The sequence below is a fragment of the Typopeltis vanoorti genome, chromosome 16 (genome assembly GCF_054136105.1).
Source record: "Typopeltis vanoorti isolate ZY-2024b chromosome 16, IOZ_Tvanoo_1.0, whole genome shotgun sequence".
Lineage (NCBI taxonomy): Eukaryota > Metazoa > Arthropoda > Arachnida > Uropygi > Thelyphonidae > Typopeltis > Typopeltis vanoorti.
In genome coordinates, this window is record NC_143564.1 from 29,539,946 (window position 1) to 29,559,188 (window position 19,243).

The window sequence follows — 19,243 nt, forward strand, 5'->3', positions numbered from 1 at the left end:
AATCTGATGATGAAACTCTACCCAAAAGAAAAAGAACAAACAGCCCATGGATATCTAATGGCACATTAACAGAATTTGAAAACAGGTACTCAAGGCAAAAGGATTATCAACATAAGTGGACAGACCTACTCAAACAAGTAAGCTTATCAAAAAATTCTGCAAAAAAGACAAAGAAAACTTTTAAAGTAAAATGTATGAAGAGATAGAAGAACATGCTAACAAAAATCAAAGACCTCTTTAATAAGATTAAGCTCATTAATAGAAATTTCAGACCAAAAACTTTAAATATAGTTGATGCCAATAACAAACTTCTAACAGAAACTAATGATATTCCAATAAATAGAAAATTTATTGTGATGATCTTTATAAAAATAATTCTCTCTCATTTGAAGAACTGAAAGGAAAGCATATACAAAAAGAACCATATATCTTAAAAGCAGAAATTGAGTTGGCACTGAAAAAAACTCCAGAATTGAAAAGCTCCAGGTTATGATGAAATACCAAGTGAACTCTTAAGAGTCTGGGATATAATGGAATTGACATTTTGCATAAACTTTGCCACAAAATTTGGGAAATACCTGAATGGCCTGAAAACTGGCCAGATCTATATTTATGCCACTCCACAAAAAAGGGAGCACCAGTGATTACAATAACTATATAGCTATTTCCTTAATCTCACACACAAGCAAAATTTTGAGGAACTAGAGACCAATTTGAAACATCTAACAGAAAAAACACAAGTCCAACACAAGTACATAGGGATGAATCTGTGCTTTGTGGATTATACAAAGGCTTTTGATTGTTTAGCTGAGATACGCTATGGAAAATCTTAAGGAAAAATGGGAAATCCAGAACACTTGGAGCACTTAATAAAACAACTTTATAAGAAGAACACAACAGCAGTGAAAATTGACAAAAATATGTTGGAATGGCTCTGAATAGAAAAAGGAGTGAGACAAGGCTGCATCCTTTCCCCTGATCTATTTAAAATCGATGAAAAGCATATAACAAGGAAAGCTCTGGATGGTTGGAAGGGTGAAATTTCAATTGGAGAAAGAAAAATAAACAATCTTGGATATGCCAATGACACAGTACTAATAACCACTAGCATGGAAGAACTAAAATCACCAAAATGTTGGAGAAGGATGCTGAGGATTTCCAGAAGCAACTATAGTATTCAACACAAAATATGAGGATAATCTTTTGAATAACAGGCAATGTCAAGTAGAGTGATGTGGAAAAATATCAGAATGCAGAATTGGACAATGAGACTTATTTGTGTCTATAGTATCACAGAAGGCTCTACTAAAGAAGAAATGGAAGAATTTTTTGGGCATTAGAGAAAGCAGCTGATACAATGAAAAAGGAAAGGTTGGCGCATGTTGGAGATCTAAAAACAGAAGAGTACAAAATGATTACCATACATATAGAAATGGCATGTGAAAATTTGAAGAAAAGAATAAAGTTAATAATAATGGTAAGTGCCTGCTGGATTTCTGTTCAGGATATGACTGGTTCTCACACCATGTTTTAACATAAAAATGTTTACAAAATCACATGGAGAGAAGATGCAAGAAATAAGAAAAGTTTCACTGACTATGTTAGAGTTAATAGCAATGTTTTCCAACTAGTTCAGGACACAGAGTATAACAAGAGGATTTGAAATAGGAAGTGACCACTATTTAGTTTTAAGCAGGATAAAACTGAATTTCATATTGAAAAGAAGAGTGTGCAAGAAAGTTAAATCATATCAAAGTTGAGCAGCTTTCAGAGTTGAACTGTAGATTCAAATATACAAGCATCATTCAAGACAAAAGAAAGAGTTTTAAAACAAGAACCAAACCTTGGAGATTCAGTGGAAAAGCCTTAAGAAAGCATTGACTGATTCAACCAGAAGCATGTGGTGATGCCATCTGTAAGGATATAAAAATCACAACTCCATGGTGTCACAGTAGTTAAAGAGATTAAAGAAACTGTCAAGGAAAACATATCAGAAGTTCCTGGCAAGTAATTCATCTCGAGCTCTTAGAGAACACAGATAAAAATGTAAGAAAGTGAAGCACAGTGTAAAACTATCTAAATAAGTCATGGGAAGACTTTGGTAAGAACAGAAAATAAATATCACGAAGGTTGCAAAATATACTGGAGGTTGTTAGAAGGAGGAAAGAGTACAGTAGAAGGAATCAGACATGATCAAGGTGACATAGTACCCATCTATAAAAAGAAAAATAAAACTGAATGCGAGAATTACAGAGGTATTTCCCTACTCAATGTTCCTGGTAAGATTTCTGCAAGTAAACTTGAGAAACAGATAAGAAAAATTGTGGAAGGGAAGCTTGGTGAAGAACAAGTTGGATTCAGGCCAAATAGAGGTTGTAAGGTTCAGATTTTCACTTTAAGACAAACTGCTGAGAAATCTTGGGGATATAACAAGGATTTGTATTGAACATGCATTGGATTTGTATTGAAAAAATATATATAACACTTTCATAGATCTGGAAAAGGCATATGACAAAGTGCTAAGAGAAAAGCTCTTCAAATCGTTGTAGCTATACGGTATAAATGGGACATTATATCAGGCAATATATAGTCTCTATTTAAGCTTTAAGTCAGCAGTTAGAATTGAAAGTGGTACAGGAAGATGGTTTGATGTTAAATCAGGTGTGGGACAAGGGTGCATGTAATCTCCACTGTTATTCATTATCTATATGGATTACATTATGAAGGAAAGCAGTATTAAACCTGATATCAAAATTAGCAATGTTAATCATAATTCTTTACTTTATGTAGATGTTATATTTCTGAATAAATTCAGTGTAAGATTCACTGACTAAATTGAATAGCTGTTGTAATAAATTTGATATGAAAATCAGCAGTAAAAAGATAAAGACAATGAAATAGGCAGAAACATTGAAAACATCAACTGTATCCTGAATGGTGAACCTATAGAGCAAGTGAAACATTTCATCTAATTAGGCACAAGTTTCGTTGAAGATGGCACATTAAATATGGAAACAGACAACAGAATTGGTAAAGTGGATATAGCAGGAAGTCAGCTGAATAAATGTATATGGAATAAGAAAGACATTAGTCAAACACAAAATTACCTGTATATGAGACAGTGTTCAAACCAATTTTAACTTATGGATCTGAGAGCTGAATTAAAAAATAAAACACTTGATCCTGGAGATAAGAGTTCTGAGAAAGATTAGTGGAGTGAAAAGATAGCATCAATGGCAGTATCATAATAAAAATGAGGGTATTAGAATTGATCTTAACATAGTTAGCATTCAGAAATGCATTAACAAAATGGGAGAGGAAAGATTTGCAAAGCGAGTGTTTTTTGCCAGGTTGGCAGGAAAAAGACCCAGAGGAAGACCTAAGATATAGGCAGATAGTGTAAAGTGCCTTAGAACAGTGCTTCCAAACTTCTGGATGTCAAGACTCCCTTTGCAAAAATTAAAATATTTCACGGCCCCCCTCGAAAAAAAATCGTAATAGAGAGATATATTATAATATTTTTTTAATATTATAATATATATTATTTAATAATATATATTATTTAATATTATAAATATTATAATAATAAATTTATTAATATAATATTTATTGTATTTATATTCAATACAAAACATACACAGCGAATATTGCAAAAATCAAATGCATATATTACATTTTTAACATCTTACCGTTTGGTTCTGAAGACGATGCGGGCTGTTCTGGTAAAATATGAAATACTGTCCTTTTTTTTTTTTTTGGGTCTGTTTCTGCTTCTTCGGATTGTTCGCGGGATTTTTTATTTTTATTTTTTATCAGCCACTTATCCATCTCAGGGTTAAATTTTTTAACGTAGAATAGATCAAATAATATCACCACTTAACGATACTGGCACACCACAAACTGATAACATGAAATTAGTGAATATTACCTGAATAAGGGAATCCCCAAACCAGGAACATTTTTCTCTTTTGTGACTTTTCTCCCTTTACGGTAATTAAGCCTAACACAAAACAGACAGCAAAGGCAGGTTATTAAAACGTGCATATGATTGGTGCGGTATTAACAAAAGATCACGCAACAGAAAGATAAAAGCATAGCTGACAATTGAGTTGAAATGCTAACTCTCTTCAACCGAATTCCATATGTGAAACTGCCATAACATTCATTATATATATATATATATATATATATATATATACATATACACACACACACACTTAGTTTTAGCCCTTTTACGAATTTTAACACGATCAGTTGAATTTTATTGCTGCCTTGGGAAATCGAACTCACACACATCTAATTAATAACAATAGTTTTTAGTTAGATATGTGTTTGCCCATGCAACATATGGTTTTGTTTCAGTCTACACAGCACAGTTTCTGTATGAGGGGACATGTGATTCATTAATTAGTGTTTTTATCCCAGTTGTCTCTAATTGCACTATTTGTTGAGAAATATATTACACAGACTCCTCATACCTTATTCACTGGCATAATAAAAGTACTTGTTTTGATTGCCTCTGCAGTATAGTGGCTGTTAGGGAGGGCGTGTTGTTTACCACTGCAAGCGAGTTACTATCTCCCGCATGAACTTGTTTAAGCTTTTTTTCATGTGTGAAGTATATACAAAACTTTTATTGGTAACAGAAAACTAGCTTGGATGACAGTGATAATATAAAACAAGTATTGATATGTCAACAGTCCCTGATTACGAACGCGTGATGAAAGGTAGAGGAAGATTTGGACTTCCATGGAGAGCATTCGAAGTAAATACAATTAACCACTGCTTTGAAATGAAACATATGAATAAACAATATTTACTAATATTCATTAAGCGCCGAAATATGCAGGAAGCAAAGTTTGTGAACCAACACCAATGTGCGAATTTTTCCATTAAAATATAAAAAATAACAAAAAAGAAATAATAAATAATAAAAGTTAAATACATTTCTTTTAAAATAAAAAAAAATCTACTTAGTCTTAAAACATTTTAAATTTGTTTTCATTATTTCACGGCCCCCCTCAACAAAACCTACGGCCCCCAAGGGGGTCGCGGCCCACAGTTTGGGAAGCGCTGCCTTAGAAGACAGAAATATAAGATTTGATAATGTTGAAGTTTTGACAGATAACAGATTTGTTTGGAGGAAAACTGTTTATCAGAAATTAGTAATGGTGTAACTTTTTTTTTCATGTAGTACTATCATAACATCCTGTAAACCCCTCCCCCTGAGGATACATATCAGGAATTTAATGAGTTTCATTAATAGGTTAATGATACAAATGTTAGAGGTAGTAACATACAATTCACAGACATTCAATGGAATTGTTAGTTAGCTGAGTGGTTTATGTAATAACTGTCTCCAACAAACAAGCTATGGGTTTAAATCCCACCATAACATGGACATTTGTGATTATATTTAAGTGGAAGATGATTTTCAATACCCAGTTTAAGTAGGCTCACATTCTGGCTTCACAACTATTCATAAGGGGGAGTCACATTTAAAAAGAGAGAGAAAGAGATGGAAATATTCTAAGCAGAACTTAACTTTATCTAGTTCTTCCATGTGCAGCCTTACTGCAAAAACATTACTGATATAGCACATCCACAGAGATGGTTGTGGTTTCTTCTGAATATAAACAATGTCCTTTCCCCAGTTAAAGTTCACACTGGATACGGTAAAGATAAGTTTTCCACCATTCAGGAATTATTACTTAGCTGTAAGGTAGATGGCAGGAGACTTTAATAAATTTAGTTTAATCCTTTATCCAAGTGTAAGCAAACAAAGTTTGCACCTGAAGTATCTTCAAGACTGTGGTAAAAGTGGACTAAGCTCTCATCGCTCCTTGTCTCAGTATCTCCCATAACGCAAAGCACATCTCCTTGCAGACATGTATAATGCTATGCATTAAGGGAAGGGCCACTAACCAGACCGGTTTCGACCTTTATTGAGGTCTTGTCAGTGGGAGACATGCCCAGAGGTGGCAATACTAAGGTGAAAGTAATGGAGAAGTCATATTTACCTATACAAGCTGCCAAAAGGTGTCTCACCTTATTATTAAATTACTCTGGATTTAGAGAAAGATGTTGGAAGTTTTTTTCCCCACTTGGTTAGACTATAATAAATTTACAAGAAACGCTTGTGCAAAGTCCAAACCTGAATTATTAATATTATTATTCTAAGATCCCCCATGGAGTCAAAGACTCATCCAGGAGGTTCTTTTGTCATACACATAGCCCATCATACTGTGCCTTAAACACATTCAAACTCTCAGCAGACACTACACTCTTAGGCAATGCACTCCAGTCATTCACAACTCTCTATGCAAAAAACCTGCTTCTGGGTCCTTCCTTATACAGCTTCCAAGGATGACTTCTTGTTCTTCCTTGAATTCCCACCATTTTAAGAAAAACCTCTTTAACATTAATCAATCCCTTACTAACTTGTATGTCTCTATCATATCATCCTCTCTTCCTCCTATCCACTAGCCTCTGTAAATTGCATCTTCTCAACTTTCTTCATATTCAGAATGATAGCCTAAGCATTCAAAAAGTGGGACAAATAGTCATCCAGAATTCTACAATTTAATATTGTTTTTAATTCAATAAATTTTTGTTAATATTATAGACAATTTTTATCCTGTGTACCTGCCAATATGAAGCAATTTGCCACCTTTAGGTGGGAGATAAATTTCACTATCTGATGCAAGATCACCACCACTCCACTCACTGAAGACTTGAAGAGGTAGAAAAAAATTTTTTTTGTCTCTACAGCACGGTATCTGCAATCATATTCTTCCTTGTTTTTGAAACTGATTCTTTTATAGTGTTGTAGTTTTCACGTGTTATTATTTGGGATTAACTTTTATTTTTGTAAGCTTATGTCCTTTAGAAGTAAAACTACTTAAAAGACAGGTTCATTTCATTTCACAAGCAATATTAATTTCAGTTTAGAATACGAAATAATTGGAGCAAATAGTTCTCATTCTGTGTGTTGCAGCTTTTAGCTACACTGTGCTAAATTAGTTTTGTGTACTCAGAAAAAATATATTATTTGCATGGCAATTTATTTGAGTTCAAAAATTAAACATTAAATTCAGTATGCTCGTGGGATTATTACACGAACCTCTATACTATTCTATAATCAATAATTAAAAATAAGTTTACTATAAAAAATTATTGAAACAAAAACAATGTCTTACAGTTCAGCAAGATCTTCTGATAACTGCAGCTTATTACAAGCAATATATTTCCATTCAGAGTACCTAGAGGGGGAAAATAGTTGTAGAGTTAATAAATTAATAGTTTAATTTAAATTAATTAAATGAATTATGCCCTCTATGGAAACCAGTTAGCAGACAAGGATGTAAACTGGGATCTCGAAGTATTAGTGTTTCCCATATTTTGGGAAGTTTTATACAAACATACTTATTTAAATTAGGCAGATTTTTTATGAGCTGAGGCAGATTCTAAAGACACTCTTTCTCTTCTAAATTTACTGTGATGGAGCATGATGATCTTTTTCCAGTTGATTCTACTAGCTGTATCCAAAATAAGGTCTGCAAGGCCAGATTGACCATAGTCATGACTGCAGAACATAACACAGAACATTGAACATAACAAAACATAACACAGAACATAAAAAATACATCTGCAGTCATGAACATGTGGTTCATGTGTAACGAGACGTCATTTTCATTATCTGACATACATGACTGAATGCTTAAAAGTGTGCAAATTAGCATTGCTGCTTATTCCTCACCAACTTTCAGCCATAAACCATACTGGCTGTAAAAGATTAACTTTTGCACTGACCTACTAAGCAAGTGTCAAGAAATAGTAAAATATTTCTTGATTGCTATTGTAATTCCATGTCCCAACTCAGTAGCCAATTTAAAAAATTCAGATGTTATCAACACATTTTTGTTCACATGATGACTATGGTTTTAAGCATTCAATCATGCCAGATAAACTCTCCATTCTAATCCCTTTAAAACATCAAGACCTGTGTCTCATTCCAATATCTAACAGTTTTCATTTATTAGTTCCTGAACAGTATGGTACAGTTACATGATTCATTCACTTATCCAAACAGCGTCATAGTGTTTTATAACACAGGGAACCCACTCAATGTGGCACAATAAAATAGCCCTAAATTTCTGAACAAAGATTACATAATTTTTTTAACTAACACTTCATGTGGTAGAGGTTACTAGCCGGCCCAATTAAAAGGCACTGTGTCCTAAATAAATGAAGTACATTCTTGTTATATTCTAATTCTGTTATTGTCCTTTTGGACTTGTCCCAATAAAACAGCTGCTCTGATTAACTGGTGGCCCAATTCCAGAATCTATTACTAATACTACTAACAGCCTACTGTTGACTGGAAGCCTTACAGATAACATAAATAATAGATTAACACATAATTTGTATGGTATGTATGTATGATATACTATATTCTTACAATAAAGTAAGCTAGAGAAAAGAAAATGTTATTAAAGAAAATCATATGGAGGTAAAAATATTTTTATATTATACATATTACTAACACTAGGCATCAAAAATGAAAAGTTAATGTGAAAAAGAAATTATTTGCTTTTATTTACAGGTAAAATGATTCATGCAGCAATATGAAAAATTAATAATACATATTGCAATATATTATAAGACCACCAGGCTATGAATGTGAAACAGACTGAAAAGATAGGGGATGACAAAATGAAAAAAATGGAAATGAACCAAAAGTTAGTGAAACTGAGAGAGTGAAAGAATGCAAGAATGTAGATGTGAAAGTTAGTGATAAGGGAGTGAAAGAAAGTGTGAATGAGGAAATGGAAGTAAAGAGAGGCTGAACAAGAGAGAGTGAGACTGTGGGTGTAACAGAAAGTGAAACTGTTGCAATGCAGGATTTGATGAAACAGTTATTGAAAATGAAAAATGAAATGAGGGATATGCAGAGTGATATAGATGTTTAGTGGAAATTAAAAAGTCTGCAAGAGAATAGAATGAAAGAAAAAGTAGTAAAAGAGGTGGTGAGTGATTACAGGATAGCAGTATATGGAGATTCCATAGATAGAGGATTGGTTAATGAGAGTCCATAAGGTCTGCTATCCAGGAGGGAGAATGAGCAGAATAATTCTGAGGAAGAAACGAGCAAGAGAATTAGTGATTATGGGGACAAATGATCTAAATGGACTATGAGGACAAATGATCTAAATGGACATATGCGGGCAAATATCAGGAGGTTAAGAAGAGTGAAAGATAGCAGTGTAGCGAGAAAGGTTGTCAGTGTGTAGCCGAGGTATGGCAATGATGAGTTGCGACAGAGAGCCAAAATCATGAATTGTATTCTAGCAGAGCTGTGTGAGGAGAAGGGAGTACAGTTTGTGGATTTATGGCATGTGTTAAAGGGAAGAATGAAATTACACAGGCATGATGGGTTGCATTTCAATGGCTTTGGAGTGAGTACACTGGAGAAAGTATTGCTGAATGGAAGTAGTGTGTGATGCATGCAAGAGATGAAGTGAAAAATCAGGAGAGTAGTAGCATTGAAGAGACAGAAGTGCTTGACAGTGGAAACAGCTGTGTGAGAGATGAAAAGAGAACAGGAATGCAAGAGGAACAGGGGAGCCAGGGTGAACAAGGAGATATGAAATATGGAGAGTGGATGTGTTCAAAGTGGGAGTGAATGTGTGCATGAAGATGGAAGATATCGTCATACGTGTGGGGCTTTTGAGATTGAACATATATGTGGTAAGTGGTAAAAAAGGTGATTGGGCAGGTGTGGTGGGGAAATCAACAACTGGCTTGGATAGGACTGGTTATAGAACTAAAAATTAATTACTGTATTTGTGTGCAAATGCCAGAAGTATCAGAAATAAGGGAGATGAAATGATTTTGGAGTTAATTTGCTCCAAAATCACTGGAATAAGTGAAACATGGTTGAATGAAGATGATATTCTAACAAGAATAGAAATGGAAGGACACAGTATTTTTTGCAAGGACAGAAAGGACAAGAAGGGAGGATAGCTGCTGATGATGATAGCATGGGAATTATGTCCACATAAGGTAGACAAGAAGGAGGGAAATAATGGTGATGGTTATGAGGCAGTGTGGTGTAATGTGGAGGTTGACATGAAAATATAGTCAGTTGGATGATGCAATAATAGGCCTGGGAATGTGGTGATGAAAAAATGTATAAACACCTTAGATTAATGAACAAAGGAGGTGATTTTAATTATGGCAGTATAAATTGGAATGAAGAAATAGTATTTCAGAAAAATGAAAATGAATTTCCTGAGTTCTTGAGAGATAACCATCTCAGGCAGCATGTAAAAGAGAGCACCTTTATTGAGCTCTCATCAGTGGCAGCCAGATCCAGAAGTGATACCAAGGTTGAAGTAATGCAGGTCATATTTCCATATACGAGTAACCAAAATCACAACTTATTATTAAAATAATCTAGATTAGAGATAGATGTTGGAAGTTTTTCCACTTGGTTATACTATGAATTAAAGTTGCCAAGAAAGCTGTATAACGGAGAGGAGACCTCCACATAGCCTTTAAAAGAAATGCAGAGAACCGACCAGACTTCTGACCTAATGTCCAATCCTCACCTTCTCGTGGTGCACCCTGTTGGGTATCTACTTGGATAATGAACGATTAAGGATGGGCTGGCAATTTGGGATTTAGCCGACCAAATTGTATTCTTATTGGTTAAACCAAAATAAAAAATGATGGTACAACATGACAAAATTTCATGCCGGCTGGGGCATCGCCCGGTTAAACAAGGCCCCCGTTGTTTTCGCCAGGGAACCAGGGCGAACAGCGAAAAGTCAGCTACTGGAACAAATCTGAAAACACACCCCAACTCAACATCACCAGAGTTAAAGATCTGTACTATCAACATAAGAAGCCTGAATGGCAAAGAAATGGAGCTAGCTGAGGAATTAGATAAGTACCAGATCGACATAATAGGGGTGACAGAAACAAAAAAGATAAAAACTGGTGAGATCTTTCTGAGCAATAAATACAAAATGTTATATTCAAGCAATGACAACCAAGGAAAAGGAGTAGCCATAGTATTCAACAGAAAATATGAGGCTAATCTTCTTGAATGGCAGGCAGTCTCAAGTAGAGTGATGTGGGCAAATATCAGAATGGAGAATTGGACAATGAGACTTATTTGTGCCTATGGTCCACAGTTCTACTAAGGTAGAAGTGGAGGAATTTTTTGATACTTTAGAAAAAGCAACTAACACAATGAAAAAGGAAAAGTTGGTCCTTGTTAGGGATCTAAATAGCAGAGTAGGAAATGATTATCAGACATACAAAAATATTTTGGGAAAATTTGGAGAAAAGAGCAAAGCTAATAATAATGGCAAATACCTGTTGGATTTCTGCTCAGGACATGGACTGGTTATTACTAACACCATGTTGAAAAATAAAAATGTGCACAAATTCACATGGAGAGAAGAGGCAAGGAATAAGAAAAGTCTCATTGACTATGTTATTGTTGATAGTGATGTTTTTCCCCTGGTGCAGAACACCAGCGTGTACAGAGGATTTGAAATTGGAAGCAATCGCTATTTAGTGTTGAGCAGGATAAAATTGAATTTCGTACTGAAAAGAATAACATGTAAGAAAGTTTTAAAGCGAATAAAAGTTGAGCAGCTCTCAGATGTGAACTGTAGACTAAAATACACAAAGATTATTGAAGAAAAAATGAAAGAGTTCAAGACAGGAACCAAACCTTGGAGATTCAGTGGCAAGCCTTGAAGAAAACCCTGATTGATTCAGCTAGAGAGGCATGTGGTGAGGTTGTCTGCAAGGAGAGAAAAATCAGAACTCCATGGTGGACACAGGAAGTTAAACAGGCAGTGAAGGAAAAGAAGAAAGCATATCAAAAGTTCCTGGCAAATAAGTCAGCTTGTGCACTTAGAGAATACAGAGACAAATGTATGAAAGCTAAACACTGTGTAAAATTAGCTAAACAAAAGTCATGGGAGGACTTTGGCAAGAACACAGGAAATAAATATCAAGAAGGTGGTAAGATATTCTAGAGGTTGTTGAAGAAGCTTAGAAATGGAGGTCAGAGTGCTGTAAAAGGAGTTAGAGATGATAAAGGTAACATGAAAACAGGAGAAAAAGATATCCTTCAAGTATGGAGTAATTACTTTGAAAAATTGCTAAATGAAACAAGCAGTGATAGCACAGTGGTAAAAAACACTCAACAGGCATACAGTCAGGAATACATATCCATACTTGAAGTAGAAAAAGCCATCAAAGGCTTGAAATGTGGAAAGGCAGCAGGAGTAGATGATATTCGACCAGAAATGCTGAAATATGGTGGTATAAAAGTCTTACAGTGGGTGCACTGTATAGTTCAGAAAGCCGGACAGAGGGACGAATTCCCGATGATTGGAGTAGAGCTCTAATAGTACCCATATATAAAAAGGGAAATAAAACTGAATGTTAGAATTACAGAGGTATTTCCCTACTGAGTGTTCCTGGCAAGATCTATGCAAGCATACTGGAGAAACGGTTGAGAAGAATTGTGGAAGAAAAGCTTGGTGAAGAACAAGCTGGATTCAGGCCAAATAGAGGCTGTCAGGATCAGATCTTCACTTTATGACAAATAGTTGAGAAAGTATGGGAATATAACAAAGATCTATATTTAAGTTTTGTCGATCTGGAAACGGCATATGACAAGGTGCCAAGACAGGAAGAACTATGGACACAAAAAATATATCCGACACTTTCGCTATGGCAAATCGGGTCTGGCAGACCATGCTTTGGAAACCCCTGCACACAGGATCAATTGGAAAGAAACAAAAGTAATGCACAGAAGCTTCTACAAGTCAGAGAGGTTTTTCCTGGAATCAACAGAAGCCTTAAAACATACTCTAAACCTTAACAAGTATGGCTGTATAAATCTACCAAAGATTTGGGAGACAGTCATCTTAAGACCAAATTAATATTTATTACTTTTATTTTATTTCATTTTTTCAAACTTTCTAAGACTATCATTTGGGCTACTATTTCAAAACTATGAATTTTTTTTTTTTTTTTAACCTAGATGGTGCCATATTAGGACTTTAGTCTTGTGTTGCAAGCTGCAATTACTTTTGCTAGCCCCACTGTTACACCAGATTATGGTCCTTTTGCATTTGTAACAAATTTTGTGTTGTGTGCTCTGAAGATGCTGGATATAATACCAGCAAAATATTAGCTTTTAAGTGAATAAATAGTTAATTTCTTATCCATCTGTGTTCATATCAAACCGTGAAATCTATTACAAAAAATGGAGATGTTAATGTCAGCTCTTTGCTTTATATGGAAGATGTTATACTTCTAAATAAATCTGCTACAAGTTTGCAAGAGTCCCTGACTAAATTGAATAACTGCTGTAATAGATATGGTATGAAGGTCAAAATTAAAAAGACAAAGACAATGAAAATAGGTAGAATTGTTGAAAATGTCAATTGCTTTGTGAACAGGGAACCTGTGGAACATGTAAAACATTTCAGCCACTTAGGCATGGTTTTTACTGAAGATGATAAATTAAATATGGAAATAGACAACAGAATCAACAAAGCCAGTATGGTAGGAAGTCAACTGAATAAATTCATATGGAATAAGAGAGAAATTAGTCGGAAAACTAAATTAGCTGTATACAAGACAGTGTTCAAACCAGTTTTAACTTATGGATCTGAGAGCTGGGTCAGAAGTAAAACACTTGACCAAAGACTAGAGACTGCAGATATGAGAGTTCAGAGAAAGATTAGAAGTGTGAACAGATGGCATCAATGGTAATATCATATTAAAAACGAGGATATTAGGAAACAACTTGACATTGTCGGCATGCAGGAATGCATTAGCAGAGCTAATCTCAGGTGGTATGGTCACTTAAACAGAATGGGTGAGGAAAGATTAGCAAAACAAGTGTTCTCTGCCAGGTTGGTAGGAAAACAACCCAGAGGAAGACCAAGATATAGATGGATTGATACAGTACAATGTGCCTTAGACGATAGAAATATAAGATCTGATAATGATAATATTGGAGTCTTGACAAGTAACAGACTGATTTGGAGGAAAATTGTAGATAGGAAGTTAGTAATGATGTAAATTTTTCATGTAGTACTATCATATCCTGTACACCCCTTGAGGGTACATGTCAGGAATTTGATGATAATAATGATGAAGAAATTATATTCTTAATTTAATCTTTTATCCAAGTGTAAGCAAACAAAGTTTGCACCTGAAGTAATTTAAGGAGTAGGCAATTTGTATATACTCAATAAAGGTCGAAACCTGTCTGGGTAGTGGACCCTTCTCATAATGCATAGCATTATATATGGGATGCTAAGGCAAGTGATTTGAGGTCATTAGCTTCTATATATGAGTTGCCTAGTCCTGAAATTACTTCAGGTGCAAACTTTGTTTGCTTACACTTGAATAAAGGATTAAACCAAGAATATAATTTCTTGGCATCTCTAATTTATAGTATAACCAAGTGGATAAACTTCCAACAAGTTGTGATGATGCCAGATCAGATAATGGCAATGATGCAGAGGACCTTGACATGTAGAAATAGAGAGGTTATGATGCCATTGTATAAGGCCTCAATCAGGTCTCACATGGATCATTATGCACAGATTTGGTCACCAAGTTTTCATGATGATGAGGATATGTTGGAATGGTTCCAGAGAAGATTCACAAAGGTGGTCAATTGTCATTGGAATGTGGAATATGAGGACAGATTGAGAGAATGTAAGTTGCAAAGCCTCGTGAATAGGAGGAGGGGAGGGATATGATTGAGGCATATAAACTAGTCAGGGGTTGTCATCAGATTAACATGGAAGAGATTTTTCATAGACTGGGAGAGGGGAGGGTGTAGAACAAGAGACCATCGCTGGAAACTGTAGAGTGAGGAGTAGGTTCTTTGCATGGAAAATGGTTGGTGAGTGGAATGCATTGCCTGAGCGTGTTGTGAATGTAGATACACTGAATCAGTTTAAGGCAGTGATTCTTAACCAGGTGAGCTACAGAAAATTGATAGAACGTTTCTAGTTTTTAAAATTTTGAAGTCTCTTAAAATAATTTTTTTTTTATTCTGCTTATTTTACTTTGTTTCAAACTTGTATCATTTTGTATTAGTAATCTGAATTATTTAGTTTAATGCAGTAGTTTCTTTTGGGTTGTGCCACAAGTAGATTTTTTGCTTCTGTCAACACTACCAGTCATGACATGTGCCTACTGGATGTGAGAACATGTGGTAGAAGTAATTCTCTGAAGTTGTAAATAAAACTAGTAGGAATGCAGAGAACTTAACGTTATGTGCTACTTGAGTGCAATTACTTTTCGAAACTTTCAGTGCTGTAACACTGATTTGTTATTTGCTAAAATTTATCTCCTTATAAAATGAGCAAACAAAGAACATTATTTGATTTCCTAAATATAAATATACCTGGTAGTTCAAAATGAACATGTGAATGTAGTGATAGTGATAATTCCACGGATGATGTAAACGCATGTGAAACAGAAAATAATGCCAGTCATAAATGTAAAAAATAAAAATAAAAAGTAAAAATAAACAAAGGAAATGTGATACAATTTATATAAAAATCTGATTCATTAATGTAGAAATGGATGAAATTCATAAATCACAATATGTATGCAGAAGCAAAAATAGACGAATTACTAGAGTGTTCAACAACAGAGATCTCGTTAAAATACATTTAAGTAAAGTTGATTTCTGTTTTCTGATTTTTTTGTCATTACAATCAGTAACTTGACTGCATGGAAGTCAGATGTTAGTAATAGTAATGACATCATCTGTTCACTCGCCTAATATTTTTCATAACTCAAATATGTAGGCTCGGGTCTCTGATCAACAGTTTTATTTCTAACCTAACTCTCCTATTCATAAGTTAAATTTGGTAGTATACACTGTCTTGTATACCACTAGTTTAGTGCTTTGGCTAATTTCTCTCTCTTATACCATATAAATTTATTCTATTATCTATTTCCATACCTAATTTGCCATCTTTACTACAAATTGTGCCTAAATAGCTGAAATATTTTACTTGTTCTATAGGTTCTCCACTGACAATTCAGGTGAAGTTTTTCATGTTCCTGCTTCCGATTTTAAATCAAAACTAGATAAAAGGAAGGAGCCTCCACATAACCTTTAAGGAACATGGAGAAACTGACTAGGGCTTCAGACCTGATGTACAATCCTCTTATGTCATGGACTCTGTTAGGATGTATTCACTGAACGAACAAGGATAGGCTGGCAATTTTGGACTTGTAATTTGGGACAAATTGTGTTCTGTATTAGCTTAAACCAGAAACAAACATGATAGGACAACATGATGAATCCTTATCAACTCTTTATATGGAAGAGTGACATTTTCCTCCTGATCTTTCAGCTGTTGAGAAACAATATATATTTACATTAATCTACATTTATCCAACCACATCAGGAAGGTAATTCTGATAATTGCAGGATAACTGAAGTACAATTACATGGTGCCATACTAGAAATCAGTTGATATATGAGAATCATTGTTCTGAAGGCTGGATAAACAGAGTTACTGTATACATGGGTCAAACACAGTACAGTCGACAGGGTGTAGCATAGAGGCAGCCTGCCTCGCGGTGCGGCTTAATAAGGGCGCTCGTTCAGCCATATTGCAGTAGGTGCCTTCGCTATGCTAACAATTCCTGTTAGCAGCGACTGTGCCTACCGTAATAGCAGTAGCAAGTGCGGAAAGAAGTTTTCTAAGCTTAAACTGATTAAAATTATTTGCAAACAGGAATGACTCAAGAAAGATTGGCTGGTCTAGCAACAATATCGATAGAGGCTGACATAGCTTATAATTTAAATTTAGACGAGCTTATAAACAGTTTTATTGTGCAATATCCCTGTAGAGCAAACATTTAATTAATATTATTATGTAATCGTTTTGCATTAACGTTTCTCTTGTAATAAAAACAAAATAGCAATTGGAGATTTTCTTATATTATTGTCTTATAATTCATCAGGGGCGATATTTAATTGTTTGCCTCAGGGAGCAATCTAATCTAGCGACAGCCCTGGTCAAACATTTCTTATTTTTGTTATCAGATGATGTATCTACAGTATCAGCACTTGGCTGAAGCCTAGGGAGGACCCCTGAAAAATCTGAGAAAGAAGGATTCATGCTCAAAGGGGAGTCTGATTCAGTTCCAGAGATTTCTACTCACCATACAGCTATACACACATGGACACCTACAACTGGGCAAACATCAAATGTGCTCAAAAGTGAACATTATACCAGCAATGAATATGTCTGTCCCAAGACCATGGGAAAACCTACTATAACACCATGGGGAGACTTACTATAATATACCACTGATATCCTTGCAAGCAAGTCGAATAGATGATGGACCTTGGCCAGACTATCATTAGTAACAGTGTTTATTTCTGAGATCATTATTGATGATCTCCAAAGAGCTGTTCCCTAACTAAATATAGACTAATTGATATATCTGGTACTGTCATCAAGATATTGGAAAAACTGGTCAGGAATTTCATCTGAAGGTGCAAAGATTATTATTATTACATGACACCTACAAGAACTCATCATGGAAGGGAACTCTACTCCACTACACACAATTAACTGTTCTCTCCTACTTAAGCCACCAACTATACACAATGACACTACCATTACCATCAACATTCAATGCCATATGCTGCCTGTCTTCGTCACCAAGAGGTTTTTTTTTTTTTTTATGTAAATTGCAAGTGTTCTCATGGCCAATTTGCAGATGAAAAGCATAAGTTTCTGGGAGTAAAAAACCTTATATAACATCAATTAAATCTTCAACTGAAAAAGCTCATAACAACATCTTGTCACAAGGAGAATCAAACTTGGGTCATTTCCAATCAAATGCTACAATGTCCCATTGCTCTTCCGATTATGTTATGGAAATGCTTGAATAACATTATGATCCTCTACAGGAGGCACAATGGTTTTTTTTTTAAGGTAGAGCTTGCAATCTGCTCACTTCTATAAAAGTGACAGCTGCAGCACTGGATAAGGGAAGTGGATATTTTTATTCTTTTATATCAATCCCATACATAAAAGGTCTGAAGACCTATAACACAACAGTACCATGTGTGGGCAAGTAATTAAAGAGAATAAAAGAATTTGTTAATGTGTTTTTTTAAGAGTTAGAGGGGAAAGTAGATAGATATATGGAATGAAAGAAGATGAGATGTTGGTTAGGTGAGTCTGGAGCTGAATGGTATATGGGTGGTAAACCAACAATTATCAGTGCTCATATATGATTAGACAGAAGAAGAGGTAGGGAAAGTTAGATCAGTATGGAGCAGTTTCCATGGAAATAAATACCTATAGAAAGGACATAATTCAGAAATAAAGCATCTATGGGAAAGTAAGAAGGAGGGGGGGGGGGGGTTGTGAGAGAAAGGTCATCTATTGAGTGAATAGTTTGCTTCTGGATATAATCCAACATTCTGGAGGATTTCGATGCATCACTTTAGATGTGAGAACAATAATCTAAGGCTGAGTTGGATTTGGGATTAATAAATTGATGAATTGAGCAGAAATGAAGTTTATAATGAAAAGAACACCAAGCTTTTTTTGGACGATGAACAGTCTATGGACTATGTGACGGCTGGAATAAGAGAAGGTGCAAATGCTGGCATAAAAGAGGTTGCACTAAATAGAAACCAAGGAATTATACTTCATGACTTCCAAATGTAATGAAGTATAATTCCTTGGTTAATAACTTAACATGTACAAAACCAACAGTAATAAGTTTAATGAATTAAAAGGTAGAAATATTTCATACTGAAAGTAACAGTACATCAGTGTAGAACAAACAGTTAAAAGAATGGAATACGAAGTACAGAACAGTCGGTAGATTACCAATTAAATTGTTGTCGCATGCCAGAAGATTAATATTAATAAAATATTATTAAATAATTCTTAAAAATTATTTCATTGATGACTGCATAAGACAAGAATCTCCCAAACTTTTGGGAGAGACAGAGAGACGGTCATTTCCATTCAAATTCAGACGATGTAAAAGGGCTTCGCAACTTTCTTTGAAAAGGCATTCATATTTAAACTTGAATCTGTGGAGAAGACAAGCTTTATCCCACTGGATATTATGTTTAGAGTCAATGCTATGCTGTGCTAGACCAGACTTGAGGTTTCATGTATTCGATATA

At 34.8% G+C, this 19,243-nt stretch overlaps 1 protein-coding gene across 1 annotated transcript in view; it reads right to left on the bottom strand.

Annotated features, from left to right (window-relative positions):
* The window catches only part of LOC150097913 (TBCC domain-containing protein 1-like), a 349,586-nt gene that overhangs the window by 299,246 nt on the left and 31,097 nt on the right, over window positions 1–19,243 (bottom strand). Inside the window, exon 3 of the mRNA XM_090406629.1 lies at window positions 7,200–7,262. Coding sequence (XP_090262755.1) covers window positions 7,200–7,262 — 63 coding nt within the window. The remainder of the gene's footprint in view (window positions 1–7,199; window positions 7,263–19,243) is intronic.